The 22,853-nt window shown below is 46.3% G+C and overlaps 1 protein-coding gene across 1 annotated transcript in view; it reads left to right on the top strand.

Moving 5' to 3' along the window:
• Nucleotides 1-22,853, top strand: part of LOC137438679 (solute carrier organic anion transporter family member 5A1-like) — a 104,855-nt gene that overhangs the window by 53,484 nt on the left and 28,518 nt on the right. Inside the window, exon 4 of the mRNA XM_068133921.2 lies at nucleotides 20,047-20,211. Coding sequence (XP_067990022.2) covers nucleotides 20,047-20,211 — 165 coding nt within the window. The remainder of the gene's footprint in view (nucleotides 1-20,046; nucleotides 20,212-22,853) is intronic.

Here is a 22,853-nt window from a genome sequence, read left to right as displayed (position 1 = left end):
ATGTCGTTCCTACCGGAATCATTAAAACTCCTTCTTCAAACACTCTTTGTCGGCCGAGATGCTGATAGGAAAGTCGGTTCTGTAGGCCAAGCAATCATGCAGGCAATTCGGCCCCGAGTGCTGCTGGCACCCCTACAGATAGGACTGGGTGTACAGATGCACCATCATTTTGCATCAAAGTTCTTGATCGACACGCTCCATGCTCACGGATATTGCAGTTCTTATCATGAGATACAAAGGTATGAACGGAGTGCAGCAGTTACACTAGGGACAGACATACCAAACTACCGGCCAAAGCAGGTCATCCAATATATGGCGGACAATGTCGATCACAACATCCGTACAATAGATGGCCTCAACACATTCCACGGGATGGGAATGATTGCGTCTGTCACTCCTGGCCCCCGCCGGACATCAACAAGAGTGCCACGTTTATCTGTGACACTGAAGGATGTTGAAGCTGTGGGTCGGATAAACATCCGGCATCTGACATCACCTTGCGATGGTCTAGATACTCTGAGGTATGAGGTTCTGCAAGATGAGATGGAAAAGGACAGATCTACCAACCTTGACCTCCTCTGGAAGCTGTCCCTCACATTGCACTCACCACGACCAGCATGGTCTGGCATGATGCAAGCCGTGCACACTGGTGTACATCCAGGTCAGTCTGCAATCTTTCTGCTTCCCATGATCGACATGAACAGCAGTGATCCAACTTGCATCTATTCAACATTGACATTTCTATGTGAGCACGCCAAACAGTACAACGTAAAGGTCATCATCACATTTGACCAACCACTTTGGTGGAAGGCGCTTACCATCATCGAAAGCCAACCGGAGGGCAGTGACTTGCGTAAGGTTGTACTGCGCTTGGGAGGCTTCCACACGTTGATGAGCTTCTTGGGGAGTATTGGAAATATCATGTCAGGATCTGGACTGCGCTCTGTTCTGGAACTGGTGTATGCTGAGAACACTGTAACGCACATGCTCTCTGGCAAGGCATATGACCGAGCTATCCGTGGTCATCTCTTGGTTGATGCAGCACTGAACACTCTCCTCGCAGAAAGGGTACTTGGTACGCTAGTGCCTGCTTGTTCGCAGGCTCAGGATGATGGCCCTCAGGGCACTACAGGAGATGACGAACCAAGTGAAGACGCGATAATGCAAAGCATAGATGAGGCACAGGCAGCCATGGATCCGCATGATACCGAGGCAGGACAGGCAGCCATGGATCCGCGTGATACCGAGTCAGGGTCGCAAAGTGTGGGAGCTGGCCCAGTTGACCTGTGTGAGCTACGAAACCTGTATGATTCATTGTTGAAGGGTGAGGGTTGCACTGAAGATATCCTTTCAGCCCCGGTTCTGGACTCTGTTCATGACATCATGAATGTTGCTCGACAATCGAAGAAGGATCTGCGTACAGCACAGCTATGGCTGCAATACATGGACATGATAGACATTCTGAGGACATTCCTGAGGTCGGAACGCACTGGTGACTGGCGTCTGCATGTGCACGCTTTGCACGACATGTTGCCCTACCTAGCAGCTGCAGGCCACAATCTGTACACAAAATCTGTGTACATCTACCTGCAGCGACTGGCACAACTGTCTATTCAGCATCCGGAGGTCCACCATCAGTTCCAGAATGGATTTCACGTAGTGCGGCGTTCAGATCGGTACTGGGCCGGCTTGTCCACAGATCTTGTGATCGAGCAAGTGCTCATGAGAAGTGTGAAAACCACAGGGGGACTAACAAGGGGTCGTGGAATGGGCGAGCCGCAAAGGATCACGTGGCTGCTGTCCACCCCCATATGTGCAGAGGTCAACATGGCTTTGCAAGAGTACACATCAGTGCAGTATGGGACCAGTGACCAGCACAAAGAACAAAGCGCAGCTCGACAAGGACGGGACACAGATGACACGCACAAACTTATTCGCTACCTGTCATCAAAGGATCCCTTTGGAAACGATCCAACTCTGCAAAGCATTGACACTGGCATCACAGCTGGAGATTCGGTCAATGCTGACCAAGCAGCGTCAGTCGGCAGGAAGATCTTAGATGGAATGCTTGACAAAAAGGTTCTTGATCACACGTTCAAGAAGAAAGATCAGGTTGTGACTCTTGACACACGTTCATCATTGAAAACTGGCAGACAATCCGTTCTGATAGATCCACAACTGTTGTTCCAACGTCTGAGTACGGCAGGATCACGCTGTGATGACCTCAAAGATGTCTTCAAGTACGAACTAAGCAGTTTCCCACCAGCACTGTTTAAGACCACTGATATCCTGCTTGAGGCCGACAAGCCAGCGCTAGCCGAAGCCATTTGGAAACAACTCCCCCTTGACGTTCGCAACACAGTGCTGCCACAGAATGTGCAATATGTTCTGGATGGTGGGGCATTGCTACACAGAATTCCTTGGAATTCTGGCGAGACATATGGAGGAATCGCCAGTCACTACGTGCGATATGTTGGAGACAGGTATGGTAATGCTGTCATAGTGTTCGATGGATATGTGAGCGCACCCTCCACCAAAGATGTAGCGCACAGCAGGCGCGTTCGATCTCACAGCAGTCCCCTTGTCAACTTCACAACGGACATGGTATGTACTATGAAGAAAGATGACTTCCTTGCCAACCAAACAAATAAACAACGTTTCATCAATCTACTGAGTGATGACCTTCAACGGCGGCACAACGCTGTTCATCATGCCAGGGCAGATGCAGATGTTCTCATAGTGGAGACAGCCATTGCATGTGCAAACACCAAGGACACCGTGATAGTTGGCGACGACACCGATCTTCTTGTTCTCCTTTGCAGTCGTGCAGGGCCCACATCTCACAACCTGTTCTTCCGACCTGAGCCTAAGCTGACGTCAAGGAGGCAAGCAAGATGTTGGAATATCGAGCAAGTGCAAAAGACACTTGGACGCAATGTTTGTGACAAGCTTCTTGTTGCACATGGACTCCTGGGTTGTGATACCACGTCAAGAATTTACTCGATTGACAAATCAACAGCCTTGAAGAGGCTGAACTCCAGTGCGTATTTCTCCGAGCTTTTGGCAAACTTCAACACTCCTGGAGCGTCAAAAGAGGATGTCATGACAGCTGGAGAGAATGCCCTGGTTTGCTTGTATAATGCCCAGCCCGGGGAAACACTGGACATGCTGAGGCTTCAACGCTTCCACCAGAAGGTTTCAACAAGCACTGTCAGAGTTGAGCCTCGTACCCTGCCCCCTACATCAGCATCTGCAAAGCAACATTGCCTACGGGTGTATGTTCAGGTTCAGCAGTGGCAAGGAGTTGCCATGGATGCCAATGGTTGGGGATGGGCTATCCGTGACGAGAGAATGGTTCCCGTGATGACCGAGATGAAGCCTGCTCCAGATTACCTTCTAGATGCCATCCACTGTGGCTGCAAAACAGACTGCAGCACCCTACGATGCAGCTGTCGCAAGTACAGCCTGGAATGCTCTTACGCATGCAGTGAATGCAAAGGACTTCACTGTTCTAATGTGACCTTGTCAGAACCAGAAAGTGATCCAGAAGAAGAATAAGCTCTTAGGTTGGTGCTTGAATCGCAGTTCATTCAATTATTAAATAAAACACATTTTTTTTTTTCAATATTTTTTTTTTCAATATTATTTTCAATATTATTTAACGATTTTTTTTGTATATATAGTACGATATGAACTTGTTCACATAAAGCCATTACATTGCAGGCCTCAGGGACATAAAATTGCAGGATCTCATAAGGATTTAGCACGGAAACAGTTTTTGGTCTGAAAAATGTATGCAGATTTTCGCTTAAAACCTTCTCTTAAAGATTGCAAAAATTGGAAATGTTCCAATGCTCCGATTCTCCTTGACTTTTAGTATGTCATTCTCCACTAAATTTGACATTGAAAAATGCATGTTTCATTACTATTGCAATTTGTGGTGGGTTCGACCCCAAAATGGCGTAGATTGACTGGACTAATATGACTCAGCCTACTTAGTGAATATCACAGATAGGCCGGCCAGGACTTAATGGATGAGGTACTCAATGTGTTTGTCCTCTCACTGATATTATGATCTTGCAGCATGTCATACTACCACGTTTCAGTCTCTCTCTCTCTGTCTGTCTCTTTCTGCGTCTCCGTCTCCCTCCCTCTCTCTCTCTCTCTCCCACTCTCTCCCTCTCTCTCCCTCTCTCTTCCTCTCTCTCCCTCTCTCTTCCTCTCTCTCCCTCTCTCTTCCTCTCTCTCTCTCTGTCTGTCTCTTTCTGCGTCTCCGTCTCCCTCCCTCTCTCTCTCTCCCACTCTCTCCCTCTCTCTCCCTCTCTCTCCCTCTCTCTTCCTCTCTCTCCCTCTCTCTTCCTCTCTCTCCCTCTCTCTTCCTCTCTCTCCCTCTCTCTCTCCCTCTCTGTGTGTCTTTCTGCATCTCCCTCTCTCTCTCTCCCACTCTCTCCCTCTCTCTCCCTCTCTCTCCCTCTCTCTTCCTCTCTCTTCCTCTCTCTTCCTCTCTCTCTCCCTCTCTCTCTCTGTGTCTCTTTCTCCATCTCCGTTTCTCCCTCTCTCTCTCTCTCTCTCTCTCTCTCTCCAGTCTCCCCCCCTCTCTCCCCCTCTCTCCCTCTCTCTCTCCCTCTCTCTCTCTCTCTCTCTCTCTCTCCTCTCTCTCTCTCTCTCTCTCTCCCTCTCTCTCTCTCTATCGCCCCTGCTGGCCGTTTGTTGTTGGGCTTGGCAAGATGGCGTGTGCTTGTGTTTGTGTGTTGGTTTCGTACTCTCCCCACCTCCCTTTTCCTTTTTTTCCCCATTTGTACCTTTGTCGTGTCTGTTGACCTTTCCTCCCTTCCTTCTTCGTTACCACCTGTCCCTCTTTTCCCCTTTTTCGAGACGGAGAGGGAGAGCCAGCACGGTGAGGATTTGTTTAAACCACGTTTTTTCCTAAGGTGGTTTAAACCATGATTTAGTTATTATTTATTTAATATACTTTTTTCTATTCATTTTTTTTCTTTTTCTTTAGGATTATACAAATCTATTTACTGTTCACTTCGTTTCTCCTTTGACGATATGGCTAATAGGAGTAGCCAAAGGCCTGCCGATCGTGTTACCGATGAGGGTTTATCGCGTAAGCGCGGGCTGTGCGTGTGCCTTGTCCCGCCGGAGGGAGTTGAAATGGATGACATTTTGCTCGCGCTTGGGGATTTGATCGACGTGAGTAACATTCGTGCCGCGTCCCGTATGAATCACAAAATTGTGGTATTTGTCTCGCAAATAAGTCTGGCCGATGCGATATTGTTGTGCAGAACGGTTTGACCTTGGGAAACGATCTGTTTGTTCCGGTGTCGTCGATGGACACGCCGGCAGTTAAAGTCATTCTGAGCAATGTTCCGCCTTTTCTAGGAAATGAGGAAATCCTACACAAGCTAGGTGAGTTTGGCACTGTCGTCTCTCGAATCATTAGGGTTCCTCTACGTACGAGAAACGGCAGGTCGAAGCACGTACAAGCGTTTAGACGTTTTTGTTTTGTTGTTCTAAAAGACGCAGCGAAGCAGTTGAACACCTCCCACACCTTTAAAGTAGGCGAGCATGAATATAGGATTTTCATGGCGACCGAGACCTTGATCTGCTACGGATGTGGAGCACACGGACACACTAAGCAGTATTGCCCAGACGCCAAGAAGACGTACGCTACAGCAGCTGGGTCGGCCCCCCCTGTGACTGATGCAGTGACCCCCGTTAATGAGCTGGGTGGGGTACAGAGATCTAGAGTCCCTTTATACAGAGAGTAACGACAACTGAGAATACGCCGCCATTTTGGGGCCAATTGTGCGGAACCACTGACCCGGCACATGCACAGTGCACTATGAGCTATGCGTGTATAATGCAATGCACCACTGCACAAACACGGGGCGGGTTAGGGAGTACGGTGAATGTTTTTATTTATTTATTTTATTGTATCGAGATGTCGGTCTATGAGTATTAGCTCCATTATGTTCCAGATTGCCTATAATGGGATATTAGTTTGTCGGAAAAAATGAGCGGTTGATGAGAAGTGACAAAATGGGTGATTTCTGAATCCTCATTATCGCGATGTTGGCAATAATAATTTGGGTTACTCACGATGCCTGGAGAGAATTTGAACATACTATGTGACAAGGTAGTCTTGTAACTTAAAATAATCTTTAACCTCTTCGATTAAGAGGATAGGAAAAGCGGGGTGGGGGGGGGGGGGGGGGCATTAAAACACACGTGTGTTTTGTCTGAAAGAAATGAATTTAATGTAAACATTATCAAACTGTAACAAATTTAATGCGTTTTCAGAGCCAATAAACTCAAACATACACACAAACATCAACACATTAAAACACATGCACACACACGGGATAAACACACACACGAACACACACACACACACACACACACGCACACACACACACACACACACACACACACACACACACACACACACACACACATATCCACACACACAGCCACACACACACGCACACACACACACACACACACACACACACACACACACACATATCCACACACACGAACACACACACACGCACACACACACACACACACACACACACACACACACACACACACACACATATCCACACACACAGCCACACACACATATCCGCACACACACACACACAGGCTCTCGGTCAATGCACACATACTGTAAATTAACCTTTTCAGCTTTCTTTTCATCAGTTAACCACATTCAGCAACAGATCCAGGTACAATCAGAATAAATGAAACGTATGAGCCTGTGTGTGTGTGTTAAACACACATGTGTTTTGTCTGAAAGAAATGAATTTAATGTAAACATTATCAAACTGTAACAAATTTAATGCGTTTTCAGAGCCAATAAACTCAAACATACGTCACTTTGTCCACAAGGGGGTCGTACTTGCTCGCGCGAACTGCCCGTTTAAGGTAGGCCGGCCCGGGCCCAGCGAGCCAACTGGGCAAAGACCGTATACACCCCGAGCTCCTGGGGTGGTGGAAAAGACGCTCGTGGGGAGTTTGGTTAGTTGCCGTACTCAGGAGTGCCCGGATTGAGTTCAACGCCGCAGGTAGCGACCAAGCCCATTTATCGAGGCCCCGGCCGTGGGTCCGGAGATGGAGCATGACGGCCCTCCAGATAATCCCGTTGAAGCGTTCGATCTGCCCATTAGCCTGGGGTCTATACGGCGTGGTGTAACTAGACGCAACGTTGTTTTGGAGCAGATAGCCGCGCACCTCCTGAGACAAGAAGACTGCACCCCGGTCGGTATGGACATAGGCCGGGTAACCGAACATTGAGAACAAGTTCTGTAAGCAACGCATCACCGTGGCAGCGGTCATGTCCGCGCACATATAAGCAAAGGGGAATCGTGAGTACTCATCAACGATAGTGAGCAGATAGCGAGAGCCGCTCGACACCGGCAAAGGGCCCTTGAAATCCATCGCCAAGCGTTCCCACGGGCGTGTAGCCTTCACCAGAGTCCCCATAGGGGGGTTATAGAAACGCGGTTTGATTTCCGCGCAGATAGCGCAGTCGCGACAGATACGGCGGATATCGTCAATCGAGTAAGGGAGATTCCCACTCCGCACGAAATGAGCGAAACGCGTTACGCCGGGATGGCCCGCAGTAGCATGCAGCACCCGTAGGCCCTCCAACGAGGTGATACCAGCACATGTAGTGGGGCGCGATAAGGCATCGGCGGCCTGGTTATCCTTCCCTGGGCGATATTTGATGGTGTAACAGAAGTCGGCGAGTTCGATACGCCAGCGAGTGATTTTCTCGTTCTTAATGCGCTGGGCGTGTAAGGTGTCGTACATGAACGCAACGCTTTGCTGGTCCGTGATGATTTGGAAGCTCCGCCCGAGTAGGTACGGGCGCCATCGCCGAATAGACTCGACGATCGCATACGAGTAGGCAACGGACGAGTGCCGCCGCTCAGCGGAGGTAAGAGTCCGTGAAAAGAAAGCCACGGGACGTCCCCCTTGGGAGAGGGTCGCCGCGATGGCCTGATCCGAGGCGTCACTTTCGAGGACGAACGAGCCGCTCTCGTCGATGGTTGCTACGGCGGCTCGGGCGATGTCGGTCTTAAGACCTTCAAAGGCCGTCAATGCGGCCGAACTCAGGGGAAAAGTGTCGCAGGCCACAAGGGGGCGAAGTTTCGCGGAGAAATTTTGCACCCATTTGGAGTAATGGGCGAACAGCCCAAGGGCGCGTTTCAGGGACGCCCGATCGCAGGGAGGGGCCATGTCGAGCAAAGGTCGCAGACGTTCCTTATCCGGAGAGACAGAGCCATGGGTCACGGTGTACCCCAGAAGATCTATGGTGCGTAGGGAGTATCGGCACTTATCCTCGTTCATAGTTAAGTGATACCGTTGCGCGACCTCAAGGAAGCGCTTCAGATTAGCGTCATGGTGCCCTTGGTCATATCCACAAACCGTAAGGTTATCGAGGTAGACGAAAACATCGGTTAAGTGCTCCCGCGCAACGAGGTCATCCATGGCCCTCTGGAAACAAGCGACCCCGTTCGTCACCCCAAAGGGCAATCGTGTGAATTGGTACAACCGCTGCCCCGACTCGAAAGCGGTATAGATACGATCCGCCCTAGAGATAGGGATCTGGTGGTACGCACTACGGAGATCGAGAGTACTATAGACCGAATACTGGGACACCTGTTGCACTAGCGCGTCCATCCCCGGAAGGGGGTAGGCATGCAGCTGTGTAAAGCGGTTAATCGTTTGGGAATAGTCGATCACCATGCGTTTGCGATGGGCCTCACTGCGCACCACTAAGACCTGGGCACGCCACGGCGACCTACTAGGTTCTATGATGCCGTCTTTCAAGAGCTGAGTCGTTTCGTCCGCAATGAATTGCATGTCCGCGCGAGAGTAGCGTCTCGATTTTACCGCGACAGGGGTACAGTCGGAGGTTAGATTGGGGAACAGTGAAAGCGGACGGACGTCCATTTGCGCTAGGGCGCACACCGTTAGCGTGTCGTCCGCCCCCACAACAAGAGTGTCAGGCCCACCGAACTCCATTACCAGACGTCCATGCAGCTTAAGAAAATCGTGTCCTAGCAGAATATCAGCACATAATGCGGGTAAAACCATAAGGTGTACATCAGGGAAAACCCGTCCCTTTAGCACTAGTTTCAATCGGCATTCCCCTTTTGTGCTAAGCCGGAGTCCCTGGGAAGCCATGAAGATCCGTCTCGTAGACCGCCCGAGCCGCCATCCATGCCTGAGCACAAGTCGCTGGTCGATAAAACTATCCGTAGATCCGGTGTCCACCAAGGCCTGAACACAATGGCCCTCAACCATAAGGGGAATAAGGGCTTGAGCCAGGCCAGACGAGGCAGCTGGGAGCGGGACTGAGCCCCCCGAATGGGTCGGACCAGCCTCGCGGGTGGATCCTACACCAGCAGCAGTTTTGCGATCGTGGCCGGAGTCTGCGTTGACCATGGGGAATCCATTATCGTCATCAGAGGGCTTTCCCCAGCATTCCGGTGTTTCGCGATTCAAAATCCGACGAGAAAAGGCCTCCGTAGTATTTGGCATCGCCTTTTGACACTCCTGGCAGATAAAGGCTTCCGTTGTAGCCGAAATCGCCTTTTTCGTTTGGTCGCTTTGACAAAAGGCTTCCGTAGTATTCGAAATCGCCTTTTTCGTTTGGTCGCTTTGACAAAAGGCTTCCGTAGTAGTATTCGAAATCGCCTTTTTCGTTTGGTCGCTTTGACAAAAGGCTTCCGTAGTATTCGAAAGCTGTTTCTTCCCTTGCGTGGCTCGAGGTTTGGCCAAGGACGCGGCCTTTGTCCCCGATGGAGAATGAGACGGTGGTGGCTGTCCGGTGGCGCCAGTCAAGGTTGTCTGCGCGCCCAGTGGGCCGCAGAGAGGGGCCCTCCCCTTCGAAGTCGGGTAAGGCGCTGGGCTCGTGGGTTCTGCTACAAGCCCGTTCAAGGTTGCCGCGCCTGCGCGACCGCGGCTGCGCGAGTCGAAGGGCCGCGAGCCGCGTGCCGATTTCTTGCACACTTTCGCGTAATGTCCCTTTAGCGAGCACAAATGGCAAATAGCGTCACGTGCCGGACACACGACTCGGGCATGACGAGGCCCTCCACAAAAAAAACATGCGGCCCCGCGCAAGGCCTTGGGTCTGCTGGTCGTAACGGCAGCTGTCAGGGTAGGGTCATCCTCCGGAGCATCCCGGAGTTCAGCAGGCGGATCCACGTCCTCGTCAGTGGTACTCTCCGGCCGGGCGTGTAGTGAGGTGCCCGCCAAAAGGCGCGTGCGATCATAGGCGTTCGATTGCATCCGCGCTTCGGTATACACCGTCGCTTGCTCAACCGCCGTAGCGAAGGTCAGGTCGGTCTTCTCCAAGAGTTTGAGACGTAGTTCCTGGGAGGAGACCCCTGCTATGAAGGCATCTAAAAGTCGATCATCTTTAGCCTGCTCGGGAGTCCGTGGCTCCTTGGCGCTGTCCAGCATGAGCTGCCGGAGCTCCTGGGCGTAATGATCCATAGGCTCGTTGGGCTGCTGCCGCCGCGTCTGCAGCAAATAACGCGCATACACAGGGCTTTTTTCTTTTATATAAAGCCGCTTGAGCTCCGCGATGGTAAGATCATACGTCGTGCATTGAGCGACCGCGTGGTAGACCCGGTAGTCGATTTTTGAGTGTAATATTGCCAGCTTCGCGGCAGGCGTCGGAGCGGTCTCAGGCTCATCAAAGAGATGCTCCAGTTGTCGGAGCCAGTGCTTGAGTTGCAAGCCTCCGTCCGTGGCTTGTGGGTCGGCGCTGAAAATGGACACCGTCAACGTCTTGTTGCCAGCCATGTCAGCAGATCTTAAATGCAATTAAGTGTTGTGGAAAACCATTCAGGTCCGCACAACTTTAGTCCAACGGTTTGGTTTAATTGCATTTAGATCATCAGATCATTCCTGTAAGTAGAAATACACAATAAGCATACGATGCGACATCTCATAAAGCCATTCATATCAGTCAATGCAAGCAAGCTAGATATTCTATAAAGGCGTACCATTAACGAGGCTACCGATGTAACATGTCACAAGGGAGAAGTCTCGGAGCACTGACACAGCAACGGGTCTTATAGTCACGCCCCTAGTGGGGGACAACAATGACAGCGAGCAGCGAGCATCCCCACCCGGGTTCAGTACGGATACGATTTCACTACAGAGAGGGTGAAAGCCGACATCATCTTGATATAAGAGACCCATGCTACGAACACCCTGGTTGCTGAATGGGGTAAACTTTATCGAGGGCAGTGGTGGCTGAGTGGTTTTACCACACCCAAAGCTGGTGTTGCCATCGCCTTGAGTGATAGAATTCCTGCTCGGAAGATTGTCTTTAAGGAAATTTATAAGGGACATCTGATAGCGGTGGAATTCCATTGCAACACACAAAAGATCATCATTGTGAACGTATATGCACCGAGTGAACCCATAGAAAGAAGAGTGTTCTTTTCCACTCTGCATGACTTTGTAAAAGGACTAGAGACAACTGCTTTCATCTGTGTTGCTGGTGATTTCAATTGCACGATCAATCCTTCCGTAGACCGGACCGGTCATGAACCCCATCCGGCTTCTACGAAGATTTTGGAGAACATCATCAAGAATCATCATTTGAAAGATGTTTGGAGGTTGCAACATCCAACTTCACGGTGTTATACTTGGTGCAGATGCCATGATGGGAGGATATCAATGGCAAGGCTAGACAGATTCTACGTGAATAAGCCAATGCTAAATGTGATGGCCACAACCCAGATACTCCCAACTGGTTTCACAGACCATTACCTGGTTTCAATGGGTTTTAATTTGCCTCTGGCCTCAGGTGGTAGTGCGTATTGGTCACTTAACACCCACCTGCTGAATGATATGAAATTCAAAGATGTTTTTCGAGCCGCGTGGGAAAGAATTCGGTCCTCCAAATTTGAGCATGCTAACCTTTGACTGTTGTGGGACCTCGTAAAGGGTCAGGTCAAATCGTTCTGTCAACAATATAGTCTTTATGCCACTAAATTGCAAAATCTCTCGATTGATTCATTAAAGGCTGAAATTGCAGCCCTGGAGGAAAACATTAATACGGCTGGGAAAGACACCGGGTGACCGGCTGTTATGGACTAAAAAGGCAATCTTGACTGAATTGGTATGGCAGCGGGCAATGGGCACCCTGGTACGCATGAGAATGAGTTATTTAACGTTGGATATGCCAAATAAGGACTTTTTTTTTAGTTTGGAGAACTCTGTTAAAAAATCACAACAGATTCACAGGCTACGTGCTGCTAATGGGTCAATGGTGACCTCCCAACAGGAGATTAAGTCTGTTTTGAAGGGTTTTTATACAAACTTGTACTCCCCTAGAGCATAAGTAATGAGACCTTGCAGGAGCTGACTACTGGGCTTCCGAGACTTGAGGAGGACCAGCAACGCACACTGAACATGTCCGTTGCGGCTGCTGAACTTGAAACTGCTATGCGGAGCTTGAAGGATGGTAAAGTCTCTGGGATTGATGGTTTGCCCGGAGAGTTCTATACGACTTTTTGGAACCTTGTGGGACCTGACCTGCTTGAGGTATTTGATGAATGCCTTCATGTTGGAGAGCTTCCCCTGTCCTGCAGAAGAGCAGTCATGTGCCTGTTGCCAAAGGCTGGGGACACTCAACTAGTCGAGAACTGGCGGCCTGTCTCATTGCTGTGCGCGGATTACAAGATTTTGTCGAAGGTTTTAGCAAACCGTTTGGGAACTGTGATCAGCTCTATTGTGCACCCTGACCAGACCTATTGTGTACCAAGAAGGTCAATTTATGATAATATATTTTTGATAAAGGATATTATTTCTTGTAATAAGTACTTGCGTGGCAGTTTTGGGTTGTTGTTTCTTGACCAAACAAAGCTTTTGATCGAGTTCATCACACATATTTGTTTTCTGTTCTGGAGCGGATGGGTTTTGGCGAAACTTTCATTTCCTATGTCAAGCTGTTATACACTTATACCTTCTGCATGATGAAAGTAAACAACAGTTTATGTTCCCCCTTTCCTTTCCGACGGGGTATCCGTCAAGGTTTTCCCCTTTCTGGACTTCTGTATATAATTGCCCTTGAACCACTCTTAGCATCCATCAGGCAGCGAATAACTCAGAATGTGGGAGCCGTTTTTGGTTCAAGATTTGTGGTCACAGCTTATGCTGATGATGTATGCATTCTGATGAAAGACCCAAGTAGTGTTGCTGCGGTGCAGCGTTGCCTTAAAGATTACTCTGCGGCCTCTTCCGCCGAAGTAAATTGGAGCAAGAGTGTAGCCTTATGGTGCGGTTCAGATAACCTTTCTTTAACACTGCCACCGTCACTCCCACATAATTTAGAGTGGAAAACAGATGGGGTCAAATATCTTGGTGTCTATCTCGGCAACCAGGAAGTAGAAATGAAGAACTGGGAAAGAATGATTGAACAAATTACACACCGGTTGAAACGATGGGAAGGACTGCTGCGATCTCTTTCTTATAAAGGCTGCACTCTTGTTAGAAATAACTTGATAGCAGCAAGATTATGGCATAAACTAATTGCCTTGCAGCCACCCAAGGAGTTGATGCCAGCCATCCAGCGGGTCTTGATAAATTTCTTTTGGAATAGATACCACTGGCTTCGGCCTCAAATACTCTACCATCCTCGGAAGGAGGGTGGGCATGGAATTGTGGATGTGTCCACCCGGCTTATGGCTTTTCGCCTGCAGTCTGTGCAACATCTGTTGTATGCTGAAGAGCTGCCCTGGCGCCCATTTTCGTTTTTTCTGTTGCAACAAGCGGGGGGCCTGTGTTATGATAGGCACTTGTTCCTGGTGAACGTTGACCGTGTCAGCTTAGTTTCAATCCCAATTTTTTTTATCAGGGTTTGCTGAAAGTTTGGAAAGGTTTTGGGGTTCATCGTTGCCTTGAGGCTTATAATTGCCGGATGTTTATCCAAGAACCTATTTTCTATAACGGGTTTTTTTCATGCATTCCTCATAGTCCGACTATGATTAGGAAATTTACTCAAGGAGGAGTTGGCAAAGTTTGTGACCTGAGGGATACATCTGGGACAAAATGGATGTCTGCTGGCAGGGTGGTGACCATTCTTGGTTTAAGATCTGTGCGTGTTGTCAGCCTAATTATACGCATCGTCAAGAGGAAGTTTAAGGAGTTAAATATTGGCTGGGAAGGTGTAAACAATGTCGATGATTTTCGGCTGTCCTTCCCTGAAATTAAAGTGCTCCCAAGCTCTCCAGTCAAATGATGAACTTGTATCTCCTTTTCATTTGGTAACAAAGATGCGTATTCACAAGCTCCTTCGAGAAAACCAAGCATCACCCTTCTCCGGAGTGGCACGAGTGGCCTCGTGGTCAGAAAGGTTAGGGCCAGGGTCTCCTGCCACGCCACTGTGGCCTAATATGTACAAACTACCTATTTATGGGTTCGTAGCAGATATCCAGTGGAGATTAGCACATAGGGCTCTCCCTACGAACACCTTTGTTCATCACCTTGATAACTCAGTACCGGTAGCATGCCCCTTCTGTGAACAGAAGGAGGATCCCTTTCATGCCTATGTGAAATGTGAAAGACTAATACCTCTTTTCTTTATTCTCACACACCTTTTTGATCAGTTGTCTTTTCCTTTCACTTCACATTCTTTTATTTTTGGTGTATCTTTCAGACCTTCCTGCAAGGACTCTGGTGTTCTCCTAAACTTCTTAGTTGCTATAGCAAAATATGCAATATATAAATCAAGGAAAATTAAAATTGATAATGGGCATGGGTTTGATGTTGTTCCTATGTTTAAAGGGCTGTTGTCTGCAAGAATAAGGTTAGAGTTTGATTATTATTATTATTATTATGTGGTGAATGAAAATGTCAAACTCTTTGAGTGCAAATGGTGTATTAATGAAGCCTTATGTGTTGTGAATGAATTGAATTTGGTCTACCTTTTTAAATAATTACATTAAGAACTGTGTTGTTTTTTTCTATTTTTCTCCCCTGTAAAATTTGACTTGACCTGGTTTGTTTTTGTGAAATAAACGGTTTTGCAAATTCAAATTCTCTCTCTCTCTCTCTCTCTCTCTCTCTCTCTCTCTCTATCTCTCTCTCTCTCTATCTCTCTATCTCTCTCTATCTCTCTCTATCTCTCTCTATTTCTCTCTATCTCTCTCTATCTCTCTCTATCTCTCTCTATCTCTCTCTATCTCTCTCTATCTCTCTCTATCTATCTCTCTCTATCTCTCTCTATCTCTCTCTATCTCTCTCTATCTCTCTCTATCTCTATCTCTCTCTATCTCTCTCTCTCTCTCTCTCTCTCTCTCTATCTCTCTATCTCTCTCTATCTCTCTCTATCTCTCTCTATCTCTCTCTATCTCTCTCTATCTATCTCTCTCTATCTCTCTCTATCTCTCTCTATCTCTCTCTATCTCTCTCTATCTCTATCTCTCTCTATCTCTCTCTATCTCTCTCTATCTATCTCTATCTATCTCTATCTATCTCTATCTATCTCTATCTCTCCCTCTCTCCCTCTCTCCCTCCCTCCAATGTACTGTACTCTATCAGAGAGCATTTGCGCTACCGAAGCAGCTATCTTACAGGAGCAAGGGTTATACTGGGCAGTTTGATATTGCCTTCCCATCAGTAGTTAGGGCAGGAATTTGTAATTTGTTCATTGTGCTGGCGATAGCTTGCCTACTCGAAGCGAAGGATACTGTGAATTCTTTAACTTGCACCAACTAATGCTGGCAGACGGAACGCCCAGTTTAAAGTCCATCCGAGGGACAGCACAAACATTGATGAATCAACCTGCCTGTGAGACACCAGGATGACATGTGCAGTCATGTGAAAAAGTAAGTACACCCCATGTAAAGTTTTGACTTTTTCAACATATTTCAACATACAGCTATTTGATCTTCATTTCAACAATATTGATAGATAAAGGTGATATAATATAACAAATATCATGAAAGGTTTACATTTTGTAGTCCATTGTATAATTTAAATAAACATAAATGCAAATTTATCATGTGGAAAAAGTAAGTACACCCTTGGCTCCAATAGGTGGTATTGCCCCCTTTGGCAGAAACAACCTCAAGTAGGCGTTTCTTTTAACTGTCTGCCAGTCTCTGACATCACCTGGGAGAACTTTTTGCCCACTCCTCCTTGCAGAATTCTTTCAGTTGTGCGATGTTTGAGGGGTTTCTTGCATGCACAGCTCGTTTCAAATCCCCCCACAACATCTCGATGGGATTTAGATCCGGGCTTTGACTTGGCCATTCCAGAACCCTCCATTTCTTTCTTTTCAGCCATTCCTTGGTGGATTTACTGGTATGTTTAGGGTCATTGTCATGTTGCAAGGTGCACCTTCGGTTGAGCTTCAACTTTCCGACAGATGGCCTCACATTATCCTCAAGCACCCTCTGGTACAATGAAGAATTCATCGTGGATTCTATGATGGTGAGCTGCCCAGGCCCTGATGCAGCAAAGCTGCCCCAAACCATAGTATTTCCACCACCATGCTTTACAGTTGGTATCAGGTTCTTGTGGTCAAATGCTGTCTTTGGTTTTCGCCAAACATGTCTTCTGGTACTGTGGCCAAATAGCTCCACCTTTGACTCATCTGTCCAGAGCACATTGTTCCAGAAGTGCTGGTCTTTGCCTAGGTGTTCATTGGCAAACTTTAGTCTTGCCCTGATGTTCTCTCTGGACAGCAAAGGTTTCCTCCTGGCACACCTCCCATGTAGATCAAATTTGTGCAGCCTCTTGCTAATGGTAGACTCGTGAACTTTGACATCAACAGTGGCAAGAGCTGCCTGTAGGTCCCGTGGTGACATTGTGGGGTTCTTAGAGACTTCTTTCAGCATCTTGCGGTCTGCCCTCGGGCTGAACCTGCTGGGGCGGCCTGGCCTGAACAAGTTGGCAGTTGTTTGGAATTTTCTCCACTTGTAGATGATCTTCCGGACAGTCGAATGATTGATTTCAAATTGTTTGGAGATCTTTTTAAATCCCTCTCCAGACTCGTAGGCATCTATAACCTTCTTTCTGAAGGCCTCAGAGAGCTCTTTTGATCTCGGCATGGTGACGCCGCACACTTCAATGACAAAACAACAACAACAACAAAGAGCAAACCAAATGAAATGTCTGAGGTTTAAATAAGACAGGTTCCTCCAAGATCCTCTCTAACGATGTTCTAATCATTTGCACCTGAGCTGGTGCACCTGATTCTAATTTTAGGTATTTGAAGTAGTGATAAATGTAGGGGTGTACTTACTTTTTCCACTTGCGAAATTTGCATTTATGTTTATTTAAATTATACAATGGACTACAAAATGTAAATGTTTCATGATATTTGTTATATTATATCACCTTTGTCTATCAATATTGTTGAAATGAAGATCAAATAGCTGTATGTTGAAATATGTTGAAAAAAATCAAAACTTTACATGGGGTGTACTTACTTTTTCACGTGACTGTATAGCTGGGTTGGGATTCAAAACCAGGCTAGATGGCTTTCAGGTGAGTGTGCGTACCTTTTGGCCATCCTGCTTGGCCCACACGACCACGTACTGTACATAAGGAGAAAGAGTTTTGGGGAAAACACTGTGATGATGTATTTCTAGTGCGATAGGGTTAAAATGTCTTCACAGGAGATCTTGTATTTTTAAACCATTTCGTGAATTGCTTTGTAAAGATGAGCAGTTGTTCCTTCATTTTCATGTGGATTTATTTCACTTCCAAGGTGTTGTGGCTAGCAATAAATACATTTTGTCTCGGGTCCTCTCAGTTCTCCAGCCTTCGAGTTTTCCAAGTGCAGTACAATTCATAATGCTGCTTCTTTTTGTGATTCTTTTTTCTATTCTCAATATTTTACTATCAATCAAAGAATGAATGGGATCTGTGTTTCCATTGTGCTATTTAGTCATCTTTTGGATATTTGGTGCTGTCTTTTGTCATCAATAGTCACATGCCAATCTACCTTCTGGACCACTACTACAACTACTATGACTACTTCTTGTTCTTTAATGCTCCCAAGAATACCAACCTTCATGTGGGGCTGGTCAGGGAAAGTATCTGGCCTAAGTCTTTCACAGATAGGCCGGCTAAGCTTGACGTTTGACTGAAGTTGCAGGAATATGTACTTTGTTGAGGGTACCGACGATAACTTGCCTACTCTTCATGAAAGACACCATGATATCTCCAATGTCCATCACGTAATACTAGCAGACGGTACATCCAGCTTGACATCCATCCAAGGATGCAATGCCTTGTCTGTGGAGCACACATCCAACAGTTTATAGTCAGGTTGGGAATTACGAACTCGGACGAGACAACTCCAAGCCAAGTTTGCTATTTCGGTACCATCCTGTTGGACAGTCTACCTTCTGGACTATCACACAATAATTCAAGAAATGTCTGTTTGTTTGGTTGACATATGCACTCCTGAACCACCGGATGGAATGAGTTGAAAACAGGTGGTTGTACTCAAGTTGTAAATGGGAATATTTCAGACAATAAAAAATTGTTTTCATATATCCACAGTTCAGGGTGTGGAGAGGACCCCAATACACTCTCTACGTATATATGTATGGCATAGCACCGCTTCCATTAGGTATTACTTGTCATGCTAAGATACTCCAATTTTGGGGGAATGATCCCGCCTTTAATTCCAGGGGAATTAACCCATCCGTAATTTTTCGGCAATTATCCTGTCCTTAAAGAGGAAGCCAAATGCTCAGACCACCTCGATGCTAAATCTATCCCTTGATACCCTACAACATAGATATGATGTGTCTTTTTCCGATTTGCGAAATTATAAAGTCAGTAATTTTGCAATTAAAAGGTGAACGCTGCTTCTTCTTCACATTTATCTCACTCTCACTCTCAGAAGTCAATCACCATATTCGTACTGTCTATGGGTTACTTCGCGGCATGATTGAACTCAAACGGCAAATGATTTTCGATTTTCCACAAATATGCCTGGTCGATGGTCATAATACTATATGGATTTCTTGCTCTTTTTAAAAATTATCTTAAAACCGCCCAGCGGAGAAAGCCGGGAATGCTTCTGGTTGAAATAGCCAAAAATGTTTGGTACATCTGACACGCCACCCCCCACCTATTTAATACTGTGAAATAGATGCAATCTGGGTCCATTTTCAAGAAGGAATTTTCAAGATGGATCAAATCTACGGGTTTCCTACAAGTATCATAGGTAGAGGGATACCCTATCCTATGGTTGTATGAATTAAGATGGCAGAGCATTCAAAAGTCAAATTTTGATTACATACTTTAATTAGTCCATGAGAGGCCATCATGGCAAATCGCATTACATAATGCATGAAATCAATCCAAGCTCCTAATTTGAAAACTATAGCACCTACAAAAGCCATGTATACACCGATTCGTAGGTATGAAGATCAGACATTTGATGATGTGAGTGAAGTAAGTGGAAAAAATTTTGAACACTTAATTGTGCAGAAACCGTTGCGGCCTGTTCCAAGGCAAGGCATTTTTGAGCAGGCCGAAATGAAGCTCAAGACCCCTGTGAGGGATAGCGGGATGACCAAAAATAAAGCCTGTTTTTGTTTTAATTTAATATCGTATTCAAAAGGGGTGTTTACATTTACCCAAACAACCAGTTTTCATTCATGCACCTCCCTTGGAGTTTCCTTGGTATGCATGCAGAATTTCGGGCCGCTAGGTTTCATGGTTTCGGAGTTATGGAGGTGAAACACTGACACACACACGCACACACTCTCTCTTTTATTATTATAGATTTGTTATATGCATCAGTATTTGTGACTGCGATGATGATGATGATGATAAAAATAATTTAATATGATTTTTTTTACAGTCCTCTGAATGTGAACAAAATACTTGTGGTGAAACAATTGACTGGTATGAAGAACATTTAATTATGTCAGATACAGAAGATAACGGTGCACATATCCTTAAGCTTATTGCGAGACTATGAATGACTGTAATAGAACGTTACCGTTTGTACTAATTCCTTTCCTGCCCTGCCAGAGCTGCCTCGTGCTGCTGCCCGCATCCTCAGCAACTGTACCTTCCTGTTTGTGAGTTTGTCCTACACAGCAGAGAGTGCCATTGTTACGGCGTTTATCACATTCATCCCGAAGTTCATCGAGTCACAGTTTGGCATTGCCGCATCACAAGCCAGCATCTACACTGGTGAGAAATACACTTGCAAATGCTCAATATTCACCAAACGAGTAATTGACTGCTACACCTAAGACATGGAAATTCCAGACACAGGAGCCGGGCCGCTAGGATTCATGGTTTCAGAGTTATGGAGGAGAAACACTGACACACACACACACACATACAGGATACTGACACACACACACATTATCTGACAAAATGACGGGAGAAAACTAAAAAAAACATTGGTTGGACCTGATTGATTATGGATCATTCCACACGAACTCGACCAGAGAGGGGGCATTTTGTTGCCCGACCATCTCAGATTTTTACTAGAAAAATTCACCTGGCCATTTTCGGACATGCTTGCTTTTTCATTTTCCCCTTTGCCCTGTGACCTGGCAAAGGTCAACCTGAAGTGAAAAGTGGCCTTGACCAGAAAAATCACCCTGGGCTCAACTTCGATTCTACCATCATGTGGAGCACCTCGTTTGACTCGTAATAAATATAACTTTCAAGAAAGAAAATATCAGAAGCTACAAACTCACTCCTGGCAAGTTGCCAGACAAGGTGTAAGTGACGAGTTTTATTTCACCTTCAGCCCAGCCCTGTCGAGGATGCAGATCCTATTATGGTAATATTGCTGTAAGAAGCTTAGGGACCAGTTTTCCAAATTTTGTGAAACCCTTTTGATTTCAAACCACCCCCCCCCTCCCTCCCCATGGTCCTTTTTACCTAGTTTAGGGCCAAAATAACTCATTTGGGGCGAGGCGGCTCCAATCAATTAATCCAAATATATATTTATACAGATATTGATGAAATCTACAAGAATCATGCAAGATATTTTGGTATTCATGGGTTCTGGATTTTTGGTAGATTTTTGAAGTTGCATTTTTCATGCATTCAAGCATTGCTTATTGTCACTTCGGTGAGGTTAAAGTACCACATAGTCTTTTTCTTCAATTTTGCATTGTCTGCTGTTAGATCTAGAATAAAAAGTGACAAGGTGTGATTCAAATGGCACTTGCTTGGTGCTGAGGAGTTGTGGAATACAACTTCCTTTCCTGCCCTGCTAGAGCTGCCTCGTGCTGCTGCCCGCATCCTCAGCAACTGTTGATGATGATGATGATGATGATGATGATGATGTTGATGATGATGACCATTCCTTTTTGCACCGTGACGATGCATAGGGCTGCCAAAGCAGTTTCCTTGGCTATTGGGCACAATCCTGGACGGGTCGCCACTCCGACGCAGGATACTCGAATAGCTCATTCATGCCAGCAAGCTGGTACTCATTTTGCCGACCTTGGAAGGAATGACAGGCTGAGTCAACCCACCAGGTGTTAATTCAACGATTGACCGGGATTCGATCCTGGGATCCCAAGTAAGACAAGATCCTGGGATCCCAAGTCAGCACTCTAACCGCTAAGCCAACACCAGGCTTATACTAACATTGACAACAGCAATACTAACATTTCATTGACATCAGCAATCTGCATCCCCTACAAGGTAAAGGGTTGGGCTGAAGGTCATATACAACTCGTCTCTTACCCTTACTTACATAATAAAGACAAACGATTGTTGCTGACACGTTTATTACTAATCATGTCTCTCACCATTAATGACAACTTCAGCCAATAACTCTCACAGATTGGCCAGAGCTCGTTTGCAATAAATTGGGAATACAAATATATAAGTTACATCAAGTGTGTGTGTGTGTGTGTGTGTGTGTGTGTGTGTGTGTGTGTGTGTGTGTGTGTGTGTGTGTGTGTGCACGCACGTGAGTGTCCCTGCCAGGCCATGCAGCTGCCAACCATCAGGTTCCAGGTATAGTATCTTACTATAATTCACCAAATGTCTTTGTCTGTCTGTCTGTCCGTCCGTCCGTTCCCAGATACCGCAAAAATGGCTGAACCGATCGCGACGAAATTTTGGGTGGGTAATCCTAGGGCCCCCTGGAGTAAAATAGGCTATATTGTTTTCCCAATTTCCAATTTTTCCAAATTTTCTATTTTTTCCAAACACGATGGAATAATATTTACCGATATGAACAGTGATGTGACTTTTATTGAAATTCTACAAATACTGTTTAGATTTTGATGATTTGCGTGTGATGTGATTTAACGGATGTTTATATAAATCGTTTAAAATAAAAAAGCCTTCAATTTCTGATATTTTGCCTTTTCATTTGGGCCTCCCAATTGAAGCTCCGCCTGTAGGGCAGGTACCGTTGCTGGTTGTAATAACACATGAAGACACAACGAAAGTGGATTCCTTCTTTTGAGAAATTGTTACATGACTAACCATGAATTGCCTTTGCACTAAAATGTGTGAAGGGAATCATAATCCTACTATTAATTTGCAAGTGAACACAGGCCCTGACACCAATCCAATTTTTTTTATTACGGATCAGGCATCAAAAAGCCACACATATCGAACAAACAGTTTCAAATGGAGCACCTCGCCACCATTAGGGCATTTCAATTGCATCAGATGTGGCAATAAATGTGAATTGTTGCTCCCAGCTTACTGGCTTGATGACAGAAGACACCATTTGCTTTGCCGCCTCCTTCCCTACCCCTTTTAGAATTCCATGTGGGCATGGGCAATTTGCTAGTAATGATAATTGATCGTTAAGATATCAAATACTTCCTCGAGATAGAACCACCATT

Source organism: Myxine glutinosa, chromosome 13 (genome assembly GCF_964187855.1).
Source record: "Myxine glutinosa chromosome 13, kmMyxGlut1.1, whole genome shotgun sequence".
NCBI lineage: Eukaryota > Metazoa > Chordata > Myxini > Myxiniformes > Myxinidae > Myxine > Myxine glutinosa.
The sequence above is the reverse complement of the archived record's forward strand: the minus strand, read 5'-3'. Positions and strand labels throughout refer to the sequence as shown.